The following is a 15234-nucleotide window of genomic DNA, read 5'->3' as shown; positions in this document are numbered from 1 at the left end:
CAAGCTACATCATAGACTGTGCTGTCCCACCTAAGATTATGATTGTATGCTTATATAGTTGTCATGTTACCTTTCTTTGTGTTCAGTTTTGCATTTGGTCTGCTGCCACCTGCTGTCCTTTTTCTGTATATCAGACTGCAGCTTATTAATTCTTTTACATGCCTTCAACTTCCTGGTCAGTGACTCCTTCTCTTCCTGCCGGTGGCCATTACTAGATCATAGAATCATAGAATGGTAGAGTTGGAAGGGACCTCCTGGGCCATCTGGTCCAACCCCCTGCTCCAAGCAGGATTCGCTAAATCATCCCAGTCAGATGTCTGTCCAGCCTCTGTTTGAAGACTTCCATTGAAGGAGAACTCACCACTTCTCGTGGCAGCCTGTTCCACTCATTGATCACTCTAACTGTCAAAAAGTTTTTTCTAATATCTAATGTGTCTCCTCCCATTCAGTTTCATCCCATTGCTTCTAGTCTTTCCTTGTGCAAATGAGAATAAAGTTGATCCTTCTACAATGTGACAGCCCTTTAGATATTTGTAGACAGCTATTAAGTCTCCTCTCAGTCTTCTCTTTTGCAAACTAAACATTCCCAAATCCTGCAACCTTTCCTCATAAGACAGGGTTTGCAGACCGGTCACCATTCTGGTCGCTCTTTTCTGAACTTCCTCCAGTTTGTTGATGTCTTTTTTAAAATGTGGTGCCCAAAACTGGACACAATATTCCAGATGAGGTCTGACCAAAGAGGAGTAGAGGGAAATAATGACTTCACGTGATCTAGACTGTATGCTTCTGTTAATACATCCTAGAATTGCATTTGCCTTTTTTGCTGCTGCATCACACTGTTGACTCATATTCAGTCTGTGATCTATTAGTATACCCAAGTCTTTTTCACATGTGCTGTTGCTTAGCCCTATTCCTCCCATTCTGTATATGCTTTTTTCATTTTTATTGCCCAGATGTAGTACTTTGCATTTCTCCCTGTTAAAAACCATTCTGTTAGTTGCTGCCCACTTCTCCAGTTTATTTAAATCTTTTTGAATCCTCTCTCTCTCTTCTCTAGAATCCTCTCTCCTCTTTTCATCTTCATCCGGGAGAGACATGCTTACCAGGCTGTGGAAGGCATCAGTTTTTTGACCACACACACCGTTGCTCACACAACTTGCTGAATCATCTTGCTGTACCGCTTGGATTGTTACACCTACATTTCTGGAGAAGTACTGCATTACCAATCATACGCTGTATGTCCAGATTTCCAATAAACAAGTCTGGACTTCACAATATCTGGTGTGTATCATCTCTCCGGATGCATGAACAGCAAAACAGCAACAATGGTCCTGTCTGCTCTGCATCGAGGAAACGGAAGGTAGGAATCTCTCCAAGCCCCAAACAACTACACCTCCATTCGCCTCATGTGGGGACAGAACAGTCAAAAAACTGCCTTGAAGCCCGGCAAAAAATCACCCTTATATCCTTACCCGCCAGCCCGCTCACATACTGTAGCCCTGCTCTGCTAACAAACTCTGCAGCGTCACCCCAGACTGCATTGTGCATAGAGACTCTGTATATTATACAACATTGCTGCAGATTGTCGGACTGCAAAACCCCACGATTCTCTAAAAACACATTGGGAATCTTATTAGGACGTCTTAACTAAGCTGCACTGCGATTTCCAGCCCCCAATTCAAAAGTTCAGTTTCTTAAAGAGACAGTGCACCTTAAATCAAAATGGCGGAAAAAGACCCTGCACAGTCTCCCACTGCTGAAACAGAGCAAATACTACCCGATACTGTCCATTTTGAAGAGGGGGAAACAGTCAGCTTCAGAAACGGACCAAGATTCACGACCAAGACGCTCTGTCAAACCAACCATAAAGGTCATCGAAAACTATCAGTACAAAGGATGAGTTTAATGACAACCTGGATGACCTATGGGAACGAGTCGCCTCCCTCATGTCAAGCATCCAAAACCACAAAAATGATGCAGCGAGTCTACAGGACACTATAAAATGGCTAGACACGGCCCACGGAAGATACAAGAGACTAAGTAAGGCAACGTACCTTGCGGATAAAGACTCTAATATTGATGAAGCCTCATCAGAATTAAGCAAAGTGGATTCCACAGAAAGAGAAAGGGACACCGCTGTGCAAGATGCCAAAGATAAAGCGGAGCTCCATATCACTTATCTGCAAGAAGCTGGATCTCACAGGTCAGGCTCATCCAGACACTCTGCTCGGTCATACAAATCATCCTGCTCAAGAACTTCAGCCCTCAGTGACAGAATCCTAGAGGCCCGTTTAAATGCAGAGCGATCCAAATTAAGACGCTCCTACACAGAAAAGAAGGCAGAAGCCAAGAAAGCAGAGGCAGAAAGCAAGAAAGCAGAGGCGGAGGCAGAAGCCAAGAAAGCGGAGGCAGAAGCCAAGAAAGCAGAGGCAGAAGCCAAGAAAGCAGAGGCAGAAGCCAAGAAAGCAGAGGCAGAAGCCAAGAAAGCAGAGGCAGAAGCCAAGAAAGCAGAGGCGGAGACAGAAGGCGGAGGCAGAAGCCAAGAAAGCAGAAGCAGAGGCAGAAGCCAAGAAAGCAGAAGCAGAGGCCCAAGCAAAGATCCTTCAAACAGAAGCAGAGGTTCGGGCAAAGATTCTTCAAACAGAAATGGAGGAAGAAATCGCGATAGCCGAAGTAAAAATACTTGAGCAAGCATTGAAGCAAAACCTCGACCCGATTTGCCTACCACCACTGGAAGAAGAGGACCCAGCTGTCCGTACCAGTGATTACATGCAGAAACATATCTAAATAAATAATTGCGCTAGTAATACCCACATAAATTAAATTTCTCATTCTTAAAAAATCAGTAATTAACCATATGAAAGATATAATTGGTCACTCTCCTTAAGGGTTACAAAGTGATTTCCGAACAGTTAAATCTCTCTCTGCAATGAGACAATAGTACTGACCACTTTATTATCTAAGAGTGTATAACTAAAATAATAGCGCTAATGATATCCACATGAATAAAATTACTCACTGCAAAAAAATCAGTAAGTAGCCATCTAAAATGTGTAATAAATCCCTTTCCTTGAGGATTATAAAAATGATATCCACATAAATGAATCTCTCACTGCAAGGAGACAATTATACTGACCGTCCAAGTCACTGTTCATACCATACGCGGTGTTGCCAGTCTGGAGTTCAGCACATGGAGATATTTCTTCTACTTTGCTTCTATGTGCTCGGGTAGTAGTGCGTTTCTCAATGCCAATGGTAGCGTTGATGATGAGAAGTCACAGGCAAAGGGTAGGTAAAATAGTAATCACCTCTGATGTGATCCAAAAATGGCAGGCGATGCCCTGGCCGGTAGCAATCGCCCTGTTCTCCGATGCTGTGCCGCCAGTCAAAAGCGGGACATGCGATGGGAGATGTGGTGGAAGCCGGGAAGGTGCAGGACCTTGCGTGATGTCACAGTCACGTGATGAGTCACGTGATCGGCTTAAGGAAAGCTGACAGGACCAAAAACCAATGCTACGCGTTTCGGAGGCTTACTGCTTCCTTCTTCAGGGATGATCCATGTCGTTGAGCTGACACATACACCCAGCCCGTGTAGTAGAAAAATCCTATTTATTAAAGGGAAGGTGCCATCCAAAATTTTTTTTTCAGCAATTGAAAAAATGTAAACAATTAATGTTTACATTTTCTTAAAAAATATTATCATTTGTTTTTAATTTTGCAAAATATGAAAAATAATTTTAAAAAGTTTGGCATTTCCACTTGTTAACACTAGGGGTAGCAGCTACTGAAATTTGGCACAAGAACCTAGTGTACAACTAGCTCACATTACTGCCCTGCAGTAATTATGGGCAGAATCTGCTGACATGGGTGTGGTGTCACTCCTCTCCTCCCCTTCTGGGTGTTTGCTAAGTTAAAAGAGAGGATGACATCTAGGAACACAGTGAGCAGCCATTTTGATGGGGCCTGCTAAGTTACTGACTGTCTTTGCATGCGAAGTCTGGATCAGAACAGGCCATCAATCAGCAGAAATGTGTCCTGGATTTCTGTGGAGCAGACAGTCCATCCATGTGTATAAAACACAGCACTCTATGTACAATCCCTGGCACCGAACAGGGTGCCCCCCACAGACCAGCACACTGCTCTCCTGAAATACTCTATGCTGCTGTCACCCTGCTCCTCCCCCATACATCTCCCTCTGTGACCCCCCCATAGACCAGCACACTGCTCTCCTGAAATACTCTGTGCTGCTGTCACCCTGCACCTTCCTCCATATATCAGGCCCCTGTCGCCTAGCTTTCACACATCGCCAGGACAGGATCTGAGGAGAGGAATGGGGTCTTTGGTCACTGAGCATGGCAGGCAGCAAGGATTCTGGGAGCAGGGTGACAGCAGCACAGAGTATTTCAGGAGAGCAGTGTGCTGGTCTATGGGGGGCACAGAGGGAGATATATGGGGAGGAGCACGGTGACAGCACCACAGAAATCCAGGAAACATTTCTGCTGATTGATGGCCTGTTCTGATCCAGACTTTGCATGCAAAGACCACATTCCCCTCCTCAGATCCTGTCCTGGCGATGTGTGAAAGCAAGGCGATAGGCACAGTCAGGGGTGACGCTGGGAAGCAGGATGGGGGGAAATGTAGCCATTCAGTAGCGATAAAAATGAGACCCCTCTCTTCAGCTGCCTCACCAGCCCACCCCTGACTGCACCTATTACCCCTGACCCGTGTGCAGGTGCTCAGTCAGAACCACACTAGAATGGGTCCCCTTTTAGCAGATAATACTGCCATAGTGTTCTCACATAATACCACCATATACTTCACACATAATACCGCCATATAGTTCATACACAATACCACCATGTAGTTCACGCATAAATCCAGCAGGGTGACAGCAGCACAAAGTATTTCAGGAGAGCAGAATCACAATGGATAGGATTAGATACACGGCTCAGCAGTCAGTATCACATGGGATAGGATTAGATACACGGCTCAGCAGTCAGTATCACACGGGATAGGATTAGATACACGGATCAGCAGTCAGTATCACACAGGATAGGATTAGATACACAGATCAGCAGACAGTATCACACAGGAGAGGATTAGATACATAGCTCAGCAGTCAGTATCACACAGGATAGGAATAGATACACGGCTCAGCAGACAGTATCATACAGGATAGGATTAGATACACAGCTCAGCACACAGTATCACACAGAATAGTATTAGATACATGGCTCAGCAGACAGTATCACACAGGAGAGGATTAGATACACTGCTCAGCTGTCCATATCACACAGGATAGGATTAGATACACAGCTCAGCAATCAGTATCACACAGGTTAGGATTAGATGTCCAGCAGATGGCCAAGTATTTTGAAACAGCAGGGAGCAGCTCCTCCTATGTTTTGCAAGAGCAGGGGCTGCAGCTGGTCGGGTGTTTTGGAAAGAGCAGCTCGGTCTCCAGCTGCTCGTCCTGGTTCCTCTCCTGCAGCTGGTATGTGCAGAGTGAACATCCAAGTCGTTATGCTGGAACAGTACAGCATCCAGGACTTGCAATGGAGTGTAAATGGAGCTAAAAGGAACGCACTGAGCTCTAATAAGATGGCGCCTGGCCACACCTACAGCTGTGAATTGAGCTGCCCACAGGGGTGCCCAGTTCACTCCTGATGCTGCTGCAATGAAAGAGATAGGGTCGGGAGCCGACTGTTATGTCTTATGCCCAGGGACTGCCGTAAATGAGCATGGAAAGTGTCGTTCAGCAGCCAGCAAGGTAAGATGGCAGCCCCCAGTGGCTGCATTAATGCCATACAAAAAACAAACCATACACACCACTGAGTCAAGCTTAGGGGACAATATCTTTTTATACTATTTTCTTTTTTACATTAAATTATGAAAAAACACGGCACCTTCCCTTTAAAAGCAAATAATTCAATTTCGCTATTTAAGCCATTCGGTATGAGAGTGTTCATTTTAAATATTCACTCACTTTCCTCTCTTGACATCTGTGCAATAAAATTGCCTTTTCTCCAGCTTTTTTTAACTGTCTTGATACCAGTTACCGTGATGCCCCTAATAGAGCCTCCATGATGTATAAAAAAATGATTAGAAGGGGGGTAAGCAATTATATCTTTCATATGGTTAATTACTGATTTTTTAAGAGTGAGACATTTAATTTATGTGGGTATTACTAGCGCAATTATTTATTTATACATTTTTCATTGTTTTATTATCCAGACAAGAAAGTGGTGTTGTCTGTTAATTTGCGGCTGTTATATCCCCTACGCAGCGCCACTGGTTGTAAAAAAGAAACCGATATCTGCAGCACACACCTTCTCCAGCGACGTTCAACCCAACAATGTGGAAACGTTCAAGTCAGCCCAACTTACGGTGCCAGCGTTACCCACAGCATCTACAGAGACCAAAGACCAACGCCATAATGTTTCCCCTCAGGTGCAGCAATCATCACAAGACGACCACAAGATGCACTCCAGTCCATCTCCACAGTTCAAGCCGCAGTCATCGAAACCTCCAGAGCTCAACCCTGCAGCAACATCATTCTACCCAGAAACATTTCACCCTTCCACGCCACACAGCTTATATGCCCGAGAGGCAACACAAGCTAACATGGTAACAAGGAGTGAATGAACGGATATGCCCGAGTTAGCCAGGTTTATGGTGCGCAAAGATCTAATCAGCACCAGCCTCTCAAAGTTTGATGACTGTGCAGAGAATTACAAGCCTGGAAAGCAACCTTCAAGGCCACCATTGCTGACCTCAATCTATCTGCAGAACGGGAGCTCGACCTCATGGTAAAATGTTTGGGTCCTGACTCCACAAACCGTATCAAGAGTCTTCGGACCGTCTACGTGGGGCAAGCTGAAGCAGGTCTCGCTGCTGCCTGGCTGAGACTCGAAAGAACCTATGGCAGTGCTGAAGCCATAGAATAGTCCCTATTCAAGATACTGCAGAACATTCCAAGGATCAACCTTACAAGCTTCTGGACTTAAGTGCTCTGCTTATGGAACTGGAACTCGCAAAAGGAGACCCTCGTCTGTCTGGATTATGCTACCTGGACACTGCCCATGGGGTGAACCCAATCGTCTCAAAGCTGTCGCATAGTCTGCAAGAGAAGTGGGCAGTATGCGTTTCCAGGTACAAAAGGTCACAAGATGTCACCTTTCCTCCGTTTGATCAGTTCTGCAAGTTTGTCGACGAACAGGCCCAAATGAGGAATGACCCTAGCCTAGACTTCCTGGAGTCTAACACTACAGCTCCAGCAACACCGCCATCAAGGTATGAAAGCATCTCACATAGACGCAAGGACTTGAGGAGCAGTACAAGCGTCAGAAAGACTAACCTGCCACCACCTGCAGTAACTGCCGATAAACAGTACACTATTTCATCAAGAGATAAGTCTTTCAATCGTGAGTGTCCCATTCACAAAAAACCACACTCATTGAACAAATGTAGAGGCTTCAGGTCCAAAACCATGCAGGAGCACAAGAAAATCCTCAGTGAACTTGGGGTATGTTTCAAGTGCTGCGCCTCATTAGAACACATGGCCAAGGACTGTAAATCTGCAATTAAGTGTGAAGAGTGTCATAGTGACAAACACCCATCAGCTTTGCATCCAACCTCAGCCACTAGCGATCCAGCAGTCGCAGTTACCTCTAGTCCGGCTACAAGCCATGGCGGGGAGCCACAGAATAACGCCAATTCTACCACGGCTGTCTCCTGCTCATGCTCAGAGGTATGTGGGGAGAGCCAAAGTGATAAATGCTGTGCCAGGATATGTCTAATCAGAGTTTATCCAGAAGGGCAACCAGAGAAGGCAGTAAAAATGTATGCCATCATTGACAATCAGAGCAATCGATCCCTAGCTGGACCTAAGTTCTTTGAAGCCTTTGGAATCAAGGGACCAGCAACGCCCTATACTCTGAATACTTGCTCTGGCCACATAGAGACTAGCAGCAGGAGGGCACAAGGTTTCATTGCTTCTGTCAACGGAGGCGTAGAAATACCCTTACCTACGCTAATCGAATGCAATCAAACACCCGACCAAAGGGATGAGATCCCTACCCCAGAAGCTGCGTTCCACCAACCACACCTAAGGCACCTAGTCAATGTTATCCCACCTATGGACTCAGATGCTGATATCCTACTTCTGCTCAGCAGAGACAATTTAAGGATACATAAGGTCCGTCAACAGTGCAATGATCCTGACTATGAGCCCTACGCACAGAGACTCGACTTGGGGTGGGTAATCATAGGAAACGTGTGCTTGGACCAAACGAGTCGATTCCTTTAAGACTTATGTATGCAGAGATGGTCGAGATACTTTCTGCAAACCATGCCCTCATCACTACGAGGTGAAAGAGAAGCCTCCAGATCCCGTACAGCTGCCTGATGTCATTCCTTCTCCCTATGCAGATGACTTGGGAAGATCGGTGTTTCATACAACTAAGGATGACAACAATGTAGCCCCATCAATGGAAGACAAGGAATTTGTCAGGATAATGGACGATGAGTTACTTAAGGACGAGACCAATCACTGGGTTTTTCCCCTACTCTTCCGAGCCATCAGGGTAAGACTCCCGAACAATCGTGAACAAGCCTTGTCCAGATTCAACTCTCTCCAGAGCACACTAAGCAACAAACCGGAGATGAAAGAACACATTGTCACCTTTATGAGCAAGATATTCCGGAATAACCATGCGGAGCCAGCACCTCCTTTAAAGGAAAATGAGGAGTGCTGGTACCTACCCTCATTCGGAGTATTTCACCCACGGAAACCTAAGCAAATTAGAGTTGTCTTTGATTCAAGCGCCAAACATCAAGGTGTATCTCTCAACAATGTCCTCCTCACGGGTCCTAATCTTACAAACAACCTAGTAGGAGTGTTGATGAGGTTCCGGAAAGAGCCCATTGCCATCACCGCGGACATTGAACAGATGTTCCACTGTTTCATAGTCAGAAAGGACCATAGGAATTTCCTCAGGTTCCTGTGGTACAAAGACAATGACCCCAGCAAAGAGATGGTGGAGTATCGCATGAGGATTCACGTATTCGGGAACAGCCCTTCCCCAGCAGTGGCAACCTATGGCCTGCGGAGAACCGCTCAAGAAGGAGAGTCCGAATATGGAACAGATGTCAGAGACTTTGTAGAGAAAGACTTCTATGTAGATGATGGACTAAAATCTCTACCCACAGAAGATCTATCGATCTACTCAAGAGGACCCAAGGTATGCTGTACCAAGCTAAGCTTAGATTGCACAAAATTGCTTCAAACAGCCAGGTTGTCATGAGAGCCTTTGATTCAAGTGACCACGCACCAGGATTCAAGGACATAGACCTGGGACCAGACTGTCCGCCTGTGCAGAGAAGCTTAGGCTTGAGGTGGAACCTGTCAGTTGACACCTTCAGTTTCCAAATCAACTGTGCAGACAAACCATTCACTAAACGTGGTGTCCTGTCAGTGGTGAATAACTTATACGACCCACTGGGGTTCGTAGCACCAATTACCATACAAGGTAAATCCCTTCGGAGACAGCTTTCCGAAACCGTCAAGGACTGGGATGCCCCACTACCTCCTGAGAAGGAACCAAAATGGGAAACCTGGAAGCAGTCTTTGTGTGCCTTGGATGAGATCCACATACCAAGATGCTACACCAGAACCTCACTTGCTGCTAGCACTAGGAAGGAACTCCATGTGTTCTCGGATGCATCCACAGAGGCCATTGCAGCAGTTGCCTATCTGAAGGTGACGGGACCCGACAATCAAGTTCACGTTGGATTCTTCTTCGGCAAGGCTAAGTTGGCTCCCAAGCCTGACCCCACTATTCCCAGGCTTGAACTCTGTGCGACCGTGCTTGCAGTAGAACTCGCAGACTTTATACAGCACGAGCTGGACACCAATATAGATGACGTGCAATACTACACTGACAGTAAGGTTGTCTTAGGTTACATCTACAACCAAACAAAGAGCTTCTACGTGTACGTCAGTAACCGCATTGAGAGAATAAGGAGGTCTTCCAAGCCTGAACAATGGCATTATATCCCATCTGAACTCAATCCAGCTGACCATGCCACTAGATCTATGTCTATAAGGTCCTTTGCTAACTCTTCTTGGCTTTCAGGTCCTAAGTTTCTGTTGGAACAGAAGGGAAGTGAATGTGTCCAGGAAGTCTTCAGCATCCAGGATCCGGATGGCAATCCAGAAGTCCGCTCCGAGGTCAGTGCATTGGCGACGAACACTAAACCAACCTCCAGCCTCGGTTGCCAGCGCTTCGAACGCTTCTCCAATTGGATGAGACTCGTCAAGACTATCGCAAGGTTAGTCCACATTGCAAGATGGAGACAAAGACTGTCACGTCTGCCATAAACCACTCTCTGCCGAGGACATTTCTCACTGTGAGTCCCTTATAATACGTTACGTCCAGCAGAGCGTATTCAGTACTGAATGGGAATGCCTTCACCCCAAACAGCAGATCCCTCTGAAAAGCCCCATTGCCCATTTAAATCCAGTAATGGACAGCTTTGGTTTGCTGAGAGTCGGTGGTCGTTTAAATCAAGCCAAGATTGCAGCTTCAGAGCAACATCCCCAGTAAACATCATATCACTGATCTACTGATCCGGCACTTTCATGAAAAAACCGAGCACCAAGGCAGGGAGATCACAGAAGGCAAGTTACGATCTGCAGGGCTTTGAATCATAGGTATGAAAAGACGTGTAGCAGGATCACTACATCACTGTGTGCAATGTCGGAAAACCAGAGGAAAACAGGTACATCGACAAATGGCCGACCTGCCCTCTGACAGACTGAGTGCCGAACCGCCTTTTACCTATGTTGGCCTAGATGTCTTTGGGCCATGGATGGTATCTGCACGCAGAACTCGAGGTGGCCATGCCAACAGCAAACGATGGGCTGTACTATTCACTTGCATGAATGTCCGTGCCGTCCACATAGAGGTAATAGAGTCTATGGACACATCCAGCCTGATCAACGCTCTCCGATGGTTTCTAGCGATCAGAGGACCGGTGAAACAGTTGAGGTCTGACCACGGAAGCAACTTCATCGGTGCATGTCGAGAGCTGGAAATTGACATCAAGCCAATTCAGGATCAGCTGGCAGAAAGAGGTTGTACCTGGATCTTCAATCCTCCACATAGTTCTCATATGGGAGGTTCCTGGGAAAGGATGATTGGGATCTCACGCAGCATCCTGAATTCTATGTTTATGGACGTAAACTCTTCAAGGCTTACGCATGAGACCTTGGTTTCTCTTCTAGCCGAAGTTTCTGCCATAATCAACTCAAGACCACTTGTCCCAGTGTCAATGGATCCCGAACTGCCGACCATTCTTACGCCAGCTACTCTTCTCACCCAAAAGACCAGGAACCCGCTAACAGTTAGTGGAGAGTTTACTCACGCAAACACCTACCAGAAACAGTGGAAACGTGTGCAGTACCTCGCTGATTATTTCTGGAACCGGTGAAGAAAGGAATATCTTGTGACTCTCCAAGGAAGATGAAAATGGCGACAGAATAAACCGACCTTGAAAGAAGGAGGCGTGGTACTAATGAAAGAACAACAAGCCCGAAGGATCTACTGGCCTATGGGAATCATTACAAAAACTTTCCCTAGTCAAGATGGTAAGGTCCGGAAGGTGGAGCTGAAGGTCCTTAGGAAAGGTGAGCCTAAGACATTTCAGAGGCCAATCCACGAGCTCGTATTGATACTGCCAATTGAGGACATTCCAGTATGATAAATCACGAACAGAACACTGCCCTACTATTTTGTCCATTGGATTACTGTTGGGTCGGAGACAGTTTGGCCTAGTGCGCCTTCTCCGATCCGAAGATGGATACCATTGGATTGTCTCAGGAACTGTCATCTTCCTTGTTTTTGAAGTTATTATTGCATGCATATTCATGTTTCTTTTCTAGGTTATTAAACTTTAAAGAAAAACAAAAAAAAACTATATAGTGAAATCCTTTACGGAATTTCAGATGGGGAGTGTGCTGTCCCATCTAAGATTACGATTGTATGCTTATATAGTTGTCATGTTTCCTTTCTTTGTGTTCAGTTTTGCATTTGGTCTGCTGCCACCTGCTGTCCTTTTTCTGTATATCAGACTGCAGCTTATTAATTCTTTTACATGCCTTCAACTTCCTGGTCAGGTGACTCCTTCTCTTCCTGCCGGTGGCCATTACTAGATTCATCTTCATCCGGGAGAGACACGCTTACCAGGCTGTGGAAGGCATCAGTTTTTTGACCACACACTTCGTTGCTCACACAACTTGCTGAATCATCTTGCTGTAACACCTGGATTGTTACATCTGCATTTCTGGAGAAGTACTGCATTACCAATCATATGCTGTATATCCAGATTTCCAATAAACAAGTCTGGACTTCACAATATCTGGTGTGTATCATCTCTCCGGACGCAAAACAGCAACAATGGTCCTGTCTGCTCTGCATTGAGGAAACGGAAGGTAGGAATCTCTCCCAGCCCCAATCAACTACACCTCCATTCGCCTCATGTGGGGACAGAACATAGACATACAGTTGTGCTCAAAAGTTTACATACCCCCGCAGAATTTTTGCTTTCTTGGTCTTTTCAGAGAATATGAATGATAACACCAACACTTTTTCTCCACTCATGGTTAGTGATTGGTTAAAGCCATTTATTGTCAAATTAATGTGTTTTCTCTTTTTAAATCATAATGACAACCCAAAACATCCAAATGACCCTGATCCAAAGTTCACATACCCTGGGATTTTGGCCTGATAACATGCACAGATGTTGACACAAATGGGTTTGATTGGCTACTAAAGGTAACGTCCTCCCCTGTGACCTGTTTGTTTGTAATCAGTGTGAGTGCATTAAAGCTGAGTGAGTTTCTGGGATCTAGACAAATTCTTGCATCTTTCATCCAGCCACTGACAGTTCTGGATTGTGAGTCTTGGGAAAAGCAAAAGAATGGTCAATGGATCTACTGGAAAAGGTAGTTGAACTGTATAAAGCAGGAAAGGGATTCAAAAAGATATCCAAGGAATTGATAATGCCAGTCAGCAGCGTTCAAACTGTGATTAACAAATGGAAAATCAGGGGCTCTGTAAAAAAAAACCACGGACAGGTAAATTAACAAAAATTTCATCCACAACTGCCAGGAAAATTGTTCGGGACGCAAAGAAAAACCCACATATAACATCAGCTGAAATACTGGACTCTTTGAAAACTAGCGGTGTGGCTGTTTCAAGATGTACAATAAGGAGGCACTTGAAGAAAAAATGGGCTGCGTGGTTGAGTCGCCAGAAGAAAGCCATTACTGCACAAATGCCACAAAGTATCTCACCTACAAGATGCAAAACAGCACAGAGACAAGCCTCAAAACTTCTGGAACAAGGTAATTTGGAGTGATGAGACCAAAATTTAACTTTTTGGCCACAACCATAAACATTACTTTTGTAGAGAGGTCAACAAGGCCTATGATGAAAGGAACACCATTCCTACTGTAAAGCACTGAGGTGGATCGCAGATGTTTTGGGGATGTGTGAGCTACAAAGGCACAGGAAACTGTCAGCAAATACTGGAGACAAATTTGCAATCATCAGCCTGGAAGATGTACATGGGACGTTCTTGGATGTTCCAACCTGACAACGATCCAAAACGCAAGGCCAAATCGACCTATCATTGGCTACAGCAAAACAAAGTGAAGGTTCTGGACTGGCTATCTCAGTCTCCTGACCTCAATATCATTGAGCCACACTGGGGAGATCTGAAGCGCGCAGTTTCTACTAGACAGCCCAGGAATTTGCAAGTATCGGAGGCTTTTTGCCAAGAAGAGTGGGCAGGTTTACCATCTGAGAAAATAAAGAACCTCATCCATAAATACCACAAAAGACTTCAAGCTGTAATTGATGTTAGAGGAGGCAATACACGGTATTAAGAAATGGGTTATGTAAGCTTTTGATCAGGGTCATTTGGATGTTTTGGGTTGTCATTATGATTTAAAAAGAGAAAACACATTAGTTTGACAATAAATGGCTTAAACCAACCACTAACCATGAGTGGAGAAAAAGTTTTGGTGTTATTATTCATATTCTCTCCTGGGGTATATAAACTTTTGTGCATAATTGTAGCTCCTAACCAACTCAAGTCAAGCAAAATAGTCCCACCAAGTTGTAGATGATGCCCCGCTGCCCCAGGAGGCCAGAGTAATGCCTTGACTTCAATTTTGTGTCTGCAAAGACTCCTGGTCTTGTAGGCTTATTGCCTGTGTTGTTGAGAAGAGGACATTGCAGTAATTATTCAGTTCCTCCTCCGGCTCAAAGGCCAGCATCTGTCTGTGCTCTATACATATATACATACTGTACATACATTTAACAAACATTAATTCTTCACATTTCTAAAAATATGGAATTGAGGAAGAGGAGGATTTTCTCTGCTTCAATATGTAAGAGGTAGTCTTCTTTACAGGTACATTGTACTAGTACATAGAGATACATCTCTATTTAGCAGTACATAACTGTATATTTAGGGTAAATTAATAGTCAGGGATTTTTTTTCTTAAAAAGGATTGAAAATAATGAACAACATTTCCAATAATGACATTTCTTAATGCACTTTAAAAAAAAGAAATATCACAAATCAGCAAAAAATATGGACATATTTGTCATCCTTATGATTGTAACAGCCAATACAACACAGTGAACGGGTTGTTTTCAGTGATCGGTAAATGGAGTAAAAAAAGACGTGATTTTTTTTAATCTCAATTAAACTAATAAAAAAAATTAAGAAAAATTTAACCAAATAAGATTTTCATCCATCTTTGGTCTCTGTCCATTTTTAACCATCAGTGTAAGATCCATTTTCATGAGTAAGGGCACATTATGGGTTGGAAACGCACTGGCCAAGAGTTATCTTTTTTATTTTAGCTTTGTTCTGTATATGTTTTTAATAAACATACAATAAATTGGATGTTACCCAGGAGTGTTGCTGGAATACCCTCTTCTTGTAATTAGTAAACTCCAGTTTAAGGGTTCATTTTTAAAGCTATGAAGGAAGGGTTCTACTGGTATCACTGATATCCGTCTCACACATTGTAGTTAATAGGCACTCATGATCACCCCCAAAACAAGACATGATGGATATGGTTCTTGGTTTAAATCCGCCGTATGGTTCAAAAGATACGGTATGTCTTTTTTATTTACTGCCAATTCTTATGGTATT

At 44.5% G+C, this 15234-nt stretch overlaps 2 protein-coding genes across 3 annotated transcripts in view; one reads left to right on the top strand and one right to left on the bottom strand.

Moving 5' to 3' along the window:
* The window catches only part of LOC141070519 (uncharacterized), a 32983-nt gene extending 29439 nt beyond the window's left edge, over positions 1 to 3544 (top strand). The window contains exon 2 of the mRNA XM_073559522.1: positions 1058 to 3544. Coding sequence (XP_073415623.1) covers positions 1947 to 2687 — 741 coding nt within the window. The 5' untranslated portion in view covers positions 1058 to 1946 and the 3' untranslated portion in view covers positions 2688 to 3544. The remainder of the gene's footprint in view (positions 1 to 1057) is intronic.
* LOC141070517 (calsenilin-like) overlaps positions 1 to 15234 on the bottom strand; it is a 241082-nt gene that overhangs the window by 25519 nt on the left and 200329 nt on the right. The gene's annotated exons all lie outside the window — the stretch shown is intronic.

This window comes from Dendrobates tinctorius, unplaced genomic scaffold (assembly GCF_039654945.1).
Source record: "Dendrobates tinctorius isolate UK_male_01 unplaced genomic scaffold, ASM3965494v1 ptg000272l, whole genome shotgun sequence".
NCBI lineage: Eukaryota > Metazoa > Chordata > Amphibia > Anura > Dendrobatidae > Dendrobates > Dendrobates tinctorius.
The sequence above is the reverse complement of the archived record's forward strand: the minus strand, read 5'-3'. Positions and strand labels throughout refer to the sequence as shown.